Raw genomic sequence first — 7,389 nt, 5'->3', positions numbered from 1 at the left:
GATGTTCCGGACCCATCGGTCACGACTGCTCGGGTCGGGTCCGGAACAATTTTTGGACGCGCGCGCGAGGAGGGCCGCGGGCTGACGAGAGAGGTTAGGTTGGACCTGGTGGTAGGTAGTGGGCTGTGTAGACGGTCTCGAGCTGAGAGAAGAGGAGAGAGGGAGGCCCGGTGACTGTTTCCGGAGACCGAAAACGTCCGACGTTAGACCGACTATACTGCCGCTATAGTTATCCGTTGGGGCGTCAAACGGACTCCGAATGCGATGAAACTTGGCAGGCGGCCTACCTACACTATAAAAACACCGCATGCCAACTTTCATCCCATTCCGAGAACATTTTCCAGCCACTTATAAAATAATATTTCGGACATGCCGCGGGCGCGTGCAAGTGTGTCTGGGCTCAGAACGGACAACGGAAGGAACTGGGAAACCCGGACGGATGCAAGTTTTTAAAACATGATGATGCAATGCACATGACGACATGATAAGATGCAACACACAAGCGAAAGACAAGGCAACAACAGCGAATAACTGGCGGACACCTGACACATCGGTCTCGGGGCGTCACATGATGACTATATACGGAATACGTACCTACATTATATTGATGAATTGGGGTTATTGTGTATGGCTCTAGGTTGTGACTGTTATATGATGAATTCCATCCAACACAAATATACATCACTGATCCAATGCATACGCTTTTTGCATATTGATCTTTGTTAAGTTACTTTTGTTGTTGCTCCTGTTACAATCACTGCAAAACTGCTACTGTTACTGTTACCGTTTCTATTGTTACTATTACCATTGCTATCAAACTATCATACTACTGTGCTACTAAACACTTTGCTGCAGATATTTAGTTCTTCAGCTCTTGTTGAATTGACAACTTAACTGTTAATACTTGCAAATATTGTTTGACTCTCTTTGTGTCGAATCAATAAATTTGGGTGAAATACTACCGTCGAAGACTGTCGTGATCCCCTATACTTGTGGGTTATCAAATACCTGATTGAACCAACTGTGGCAGACACCGAGAGGCTCTTGGCAATCTTGAAAGCAAGAGGGTGGCGAGGTTTGCTCGGATCTCATGACTGCATGCATTGAAAATGAAAAAACCGACCGAAAGCTTTACAAGGGTAATATGAGGGTCATGTTAAGAAGTGTACCATCATTCTTGAAGCAGTTGCATCTCGTGAGCTTTGAATTTGGCACGTTTTCTTTGGCATTGCCCGGGTCTCACAATGACATCAATGTGCGGTAGCGATCATTATTGTTTGCTAGGCTGACTGAAGGAAAAACTCCTCCTTAGCACTATACTGTCAATGGGAATTAGTACAACATGGGCTACTGTTTAGTTGACGGTATGTATCCTGCATGGACTACCTCTGCCAACACCATCTCTAACCCAGTTTGCTAAAAATGTATCATCTTGCCCAAAGAGAGGAAGCAGCTAGAAAAGATGCTGAAAGGGCATTTGGAGTTTCGCAGTTGTTCGTAAACCTACTAAACAATCAGATTAAGAGACCTTGTGGGAGATGATGACCTATTGTGTGATCATGCACAATATAATTATGAAAGATGAGGGTAAGGATGCTATCGCATCTCTTGAATTTGAGAACATAAGTGATCCTATTAAACCTCGTTGCCGAAATCCGGACACGTTTAAAGAATTTTGTTTAAATATGTCAACAAATTCGTCATCGACCAACCTCCGATCAATTGAAAACCTGATCGAGCATCTATGAGAGGACAATATATTTGAGGTCAGATGCATGCGGCACGAGGGAAACTTCCTCGTGCTCACTGAATACAAGAAAAGTGTTTAAAACCTGATTTGTGCTCCCACGGTTTTTCAGAAGTTGGAGATACAGGATTCCAAACTCCGAGATCCTGAGAGACAAAATCGGGAAACAGGAATTGACAGAAGGCGAGAGGTGGGGCACGGTGGTTCCTCTCCTCGGCCCGCTCGTCCGCGGTCTCGCTCGCTCGCCTCTCCTTCGTTCTCGTTCCCGTGGCCGGTCTACGTGTCCCCTTCCGCCCCATGCTCGTGGCCGCCTCTCCACGTGTGTGCGCGCGCTACCCCGGCCTCTCCGACGTCACTCGCTCACCCCCTCACTCCACTACATGTACACGCATGACACCCCGCCCCGCCAAGCGCGCACGCACGCCATTCCACCACTTCCATCCTCCCACCGCCCACCGCTTCCACTCCGGAGGTATGGCAATGGGCACCTTCCCCTTCCAGTGGCCCATGGACCCCGCGCCCGCGCTGCCCTCCGGCCTCGACGGCAGCTTATTGCCCTCTCTGCTCCCGCCTCCGCCCGCGCCGGTGCCCGACGACGGCGCGGCGTACTACGCGGCGGCGGACATGCAGGCCTCCTCTATGCCCGAGCTGGCACCGCCGTTCCCGTCACGGGACGCGGTCGCCGCCGAGCTGGCCATGCGGCGCGCGGAGGAGGAGGTCGCCGGCATCCGCTTGGTCCACCTCCTCATGAGCTGCGCGGGCGCCGTCGAGGCGGGCGACCACGCGCTCGCGGCCGCGCACCTGGCCGACGCCAACGCCTCGCTCGCCGCCGTCTCCACTGCCTCTGGCATCGGCCGCGTCGCCGTTCACTTCACCGACGCGCTCTCCAGACGGCTGTTCCGGTCGCCTGCCACTCCCCCGGCCACCGACGCCGAGCACGCCTTCCTCTACCACCACTTCTACGAGGCGTGCCCCTACCTCAAGTTCGCGCACTTCACGGCCAACCAGGCTATCCTCGAGGCCTTCCACGGCTGCGACAGCGTTCACGTCATCGACTTCAGCCTGATGCAGGGCCTCCAGTGGCCCGCTTTGATTCAGGCCCTCGCTCTCCGCCCCGGCGGCCCGCCGTTCCTCCGGATCACCGGCATTGGCCCGCCCTCCCCACCAGGCCGCGACGAGCTCCGCGATGTCGGTCTCCGCCTCGCCGACCTCGCGCGCTCCGTCCGCGTGCGGTTCTCCTTCCGCGGGGTCGCCGCCAACAGCCTCGACGAGGTCCACCCGTGGATGCTCCAGATCGCGCCCGGCGAGGCCGTGGCGGTCAACTCCGTGCTCCAGCTCCACCGCCTCCTAGCCGACTCAGCCGATCAGGCGCCCATCGACGCCGTTCTGGACTGCGTCGCCTCCTTGCAGCCCAAGATCTTCACGGTCGTGGAGCAAGAGGCGGAGCACAATAAACCGGGGTTCCTCGACAGGTTCACCGAGGCGCTCTTCTACTACTCGGCCGTGTTCGACTCTCTGGACGCCGCGAGCGCAAACGGCACGGGGAACGCGATGGCCGAGGCGTACCTCCAGAGGGAGATCTGCGACATCGTGTGCAACGAGGGCAGCGCGCGCATGGAGCGACACGAGCCGCTGTCGCAGTGGAGGGACAGGCTGGGGCGCGCGGGGCTGAGCGCCGTGCCGCTGGGGGCGAGCGCGCTCCGGCAAGCCAGGATGCTGCTCGGGCTGTTCTCCGGCGAGGGGCACTCCGTGGAGGAGGCCGAGGGGTGCCTGACGCTCGGGTGGCACGGGCGGCCGCTGTTCTCGGCGTCGGCGTGGCGGGCGGTCACCGTCAGCGGCGACGCCGACGGCGAAGATAACCACACCAGTAACAACAGCAATTTTAGCGGCAGTAGTGGCGGTGGTAGTGACAGTAATAACAGCAGCAGCAGCAACGGTAAGTGTAGCGGGGTTGTTGGTGCGAGCAACGTGTTTTTGTAATCGCGGGGTGGTTCCATCGTAAATCGCGGCCCGGAAATCTCAATGACATGAAACTCTCGAGCTTAGCATCGGTATCGTATCTCTTGCTGACACTGCCAAACCGAGTAGGAGTATTTTTCTTCTGCAACACTTGGCATCTCAACTGTTTTAATATCACGAGGAGTCAATCCGATGCATGCATGAGCACAGTATAGAAAATGCGAAGGTTAGGTGGGAGGGGACATCTCATATCTTGGATCCCTTGGCTTTTTCTAAGCATAAACAAACAATGTTTATTATGTCACACAAATCCACACCTTGATGCAATGAGACTCAACGAATCTAGAAACACTGCACAATCCCCCCTCGCAGACGGCGATCTGCAAGCCAAACCATCATTACTACTGTACTGTTCGTGTTCGTGCGACGATGGGAATGAGATGGATACTGACGTGGATGTAGTACGGGGAAAGCAAATCGCATCAGGGTCTTCCGTTATAAGATGTGCAAGCTGTACCACGGGACGGGACAGTCGGCCTGTCGATTACTGAAAACTGGTTGCAGTTTCCAGGCTGGTCGACTACTGAAAACTGGCCGCAGTTTCCAGTGGGCGCGTGCGGTTGAGCGGATTCTTCGGAGGTGCGGCCGCACGGCAGCGGAGGATACCATACACTCCACCAGTCTGTCACGTGTTGCGGTACTGTTCTGGTACTCCTACCAACGTACGCCTGTGATCGTCACGTCGTCGGCGCTAGGCACCAGTAGCTACTACTCCAGTAGCTACCTGTAGCAGGCCAGCACACGGCGCTGGCGGAAACGGAAGGTCGATCGGTGTCGTAGATCCATTCGTACTGCTCGTAGCTGGTAAGGCTACTGCTGTGAACGGCGGGGCAGAGGGAAAATGTGCTGGCGGGGCAGCGCGAGCAGGAGGAGCAGTGCGGACCACCACGTTCACCTGCCGCAGCGAGCCGCCCTCCCCGTCGTATGGAAGGACGGGTGGCTGCCGCCTGCTGGGGCACGCCACGCTTTGGCTGGGGCTTCTCGCGCCAAGCACCACACGCGACGCGCGCACCGCTCCAGCAGTGGTGCTGTTGATGCGGTGAACAGCGCTGCTGGGCTTCGTCACCCCGGAGCCGTCGGATCACAGCAGCAGCCCGGTGTGGGTCGTCAAACCACCGATGGGACCTCTAGAACCGCCTCGCGCGCCTCCTCCCGAAAAAAGTTTAAGGGGTTTAGGGTTCCTGCCTCGGGAAAATATCAGGTGCTACGGGAGCACCTAAGTTTAGATGCTCAAGAGTTTCTCGGCCATTGGATCTAAAATCCAACGGTCATTTACAGATGCGCTGGACCCGATTTGCAATACCAAATTTCTGGGTGTGTTTTCTGAATAAAAGCGTGAGCTCTCTCCTCAGCCTTCGGATCTCAGATCTAACGGTTGAAAAGCTCCTGGAGCACCTAATCTTAGGTGCTCCCGTAGCACCAGATATCCTCCAGTCAAGGCCATGAGCGCAGTGGATCCCTGACCCTTGTCGACGACGGGGCTTGGTTTTTAGATATTTCTTTCGGGTCTTCTTTACAGTTTGTGTCCTCTTCAAAAATATAAGACCGCCGCGCCTCTATGAAGATGGAATAAAGTTTTTCCCGCCCAGCCCCATCCCAGTGATACGTTTAGCATCGTCGGTGGCGTGTGGATGTGTGCCTACAACGGATTTGTCTTCGACGTATTTGCTCGGATCTGGTCATTGTTCGTCTACGTTCTTGTGTCTTCAGTTTGTACTGTTGCAATCTGCGCTACTCTTCATCGGTGACAGTTGTTGTTCTGTTGCACATGTCTTATGGCACTTGTCACGACAAATTTCGAGCTATCTACTACAAAAGTTTTGCCTGGCTCTGGCGAGGGAAGGGCAATGATGGCGATGCGCCTTTGGCTCGCTTCAGTGCTTTTAGTCGTCGTTGTGGACTATAAGGATTTGGATGTAATTTTTATTATTTTCGGTATTCGTTCTACTGTCATGATTGAAGATGAATACATAAGAATTTCTCAAGAAAAAAAAACCCAGCAAGGGGATCGAGCTCGTGACCTGGTCCGATGACATATGGTCACTAGTGGTCTTGAGGTATAACTGGCAGCATCCTTTTATTCATACATAAGCTTTCTTTTTTTTGAAAAATACCTCGGGATTATATTGCAGATTCACCAGTAGAACAAGGGACCCCAAAAGTAAATAAAATTACAACTCGGTCCTCAGACCACTCAACGCAGACTAATCTGGCCAAAGCGAGTTGTAGGCGCATGATCGCCGTCGCCACTCCATAACCGGAGCAAGCATCCTTTTGAAGACGACCGTAGCAACCAGGAAGTCTACTAGCTTCATCCACAAATGACCAGCACACCGAAGAGAAGACTGACGTCGTCGAATCTTCGCCGCAAACCAGAGATACGTCCCCTACATCACACCTAGACCCAACCCCTAAACCACCAATGGAGAGGTCACCGCAACAAGGGGGAAGGATAATGCTCACAGGGCAGAGTCGCCGCTGTCGCCGCGCCGACCAGCCAGAGGACACCAGACCTCACGATATCCTCAGATCCCTGAGGAGCAACCCCCCCCCCCCCCGATCCACTGCTGCCACCGACGGGGAAGGGAGCCGAGCCACCACTGGATCCATAGATCAGCGGGAAGACCACACCACCCACGGAAGGACGACATATTTATTTCTCCGGAGCAGCGTCAAAGTCCTCACCAAATCGACGCCAGCGGCCACTAAAACCTACCCTATCTAAACGCCTTATGCAGAGAAACAGGATCCCCACCTCCTCCTGTTGGGCACTTCCCTCCCCATACATAAGCTTGTTATAATACGAAAAAGGCTTTCTCCTCTCTATATTGATATAGCAACTGCCCGATACAACAAAGAGTCCAATGCTGGGGCAAACAACACAAGCATGCCCAAAAGAAACAAAAGAGAAAGAAGAGAGAAAATAAAATCAACCGCGTCGGATCGACGAAAATGATAATAATCCAAAACCGGTGCTCCCACCGGAGATGTACCACCTCTCTCCAGGCACCTCAAACCTCCGCATACCAAGCAGCACCTTCAGGAAGGAACACGACGACGACGCTGCTGCCTGGACAGGTCCTAGGGTTTCCCCCGGTATGCGGAGGGGCATGGGGAAGGGGAAGATCCAACGCCCTTCAGGAAGAAACGATGGCGCCCACGGGCGTCACCGAGTCGGTGCCGGCAAGCCGGCCCGGATTTCTCCCATCCGCCAAACACCCACAACCCCAAACGGTCCGACGCGCGCCGCCATACAAGCCACCCACGAGCACGCGCCACCACGGTCTTGCCATCATCACCGCCGCCTCACCGTGGTCATTGAAGCGATACCGACGAGGACGAGAGGGAGCAACCGGGAACGAGGAACGACAGCGAGAGCAGCCACGCCGGAGGAGACAACCTCCACCGCCATCGGCGGTCACCGACCGGACGCGGCAAGGGGAGCGTACCAGGCCCCCGAGGCCCGGCCGAGCCCAAACGGGGCTCGTGAAGCACCCGTCGCCGAGCTGCAGTAGACGTGCCGCCGTCTCCACCACCCCTCGCATGAGCCGCGCCACCACCGTCCCCGCCGGAGCCGCCATAGGCGAGACCGAGTCAGGCCCGCCCAGACCCAGATGGGGCCC

The 7,389-nt window shown here is 55.3% G+C and overlaps 1 protein-coding gene across 1 annotated transcript; it reads left to right on the top strand.

Moving 5' to 3' along the window:
* The first annotated feature begins 1,930 nt into the window (after window positions 1-1,930).
* On the top strand, window positions 1,931-3,792 carry LOC125544242 (protein SLENDER RICE1-LIKE 1). Its single transcript, XM_048707858.2, has one exon. It carries the CDS (start codon window positions 2,045-2,047, stop codon window positions 3,725-3,727), a length of 1,683 nt encoding a protein of 560 aa, XP_048563815.1. The 5' UTR covers window positions 1,931-2,044; the 3' UTR covers window positions 3,728-3,792.
* The last annotated feature ends 3,597 nt before the right edge of the window (window positions 3,793-7,389 follow it).

Source organism: Triticum urartu, chromosome 3A, assembly GCF_056163025.1.
Source record: "Triticum urartu cultivar PI428250 chromosome 3A, HENAU_Tu73, whole genome shotgun sequence".
Classification (NCBI taxonomy): Eukaryota; Viridiplantae; Streptophyta; class Magnoliopsida; order Poales; family Poaceae; genus Triticum; species Triticum urartu.
The sequence above is the reverse complement of the archived record's forward strand: the minus strand, read 5'-3'. Positions and strand labels throughout refer to the sequence as shown.

Coding starts and splice junctions, on each gene's coding strand:
- LOC125544242 (XM_048707858.2), top strand. CDS start 2,045: ATGCTCGTGGCCGCCTCTCCACGTGTGTGCGCGCGCTACCCCGGCCTC.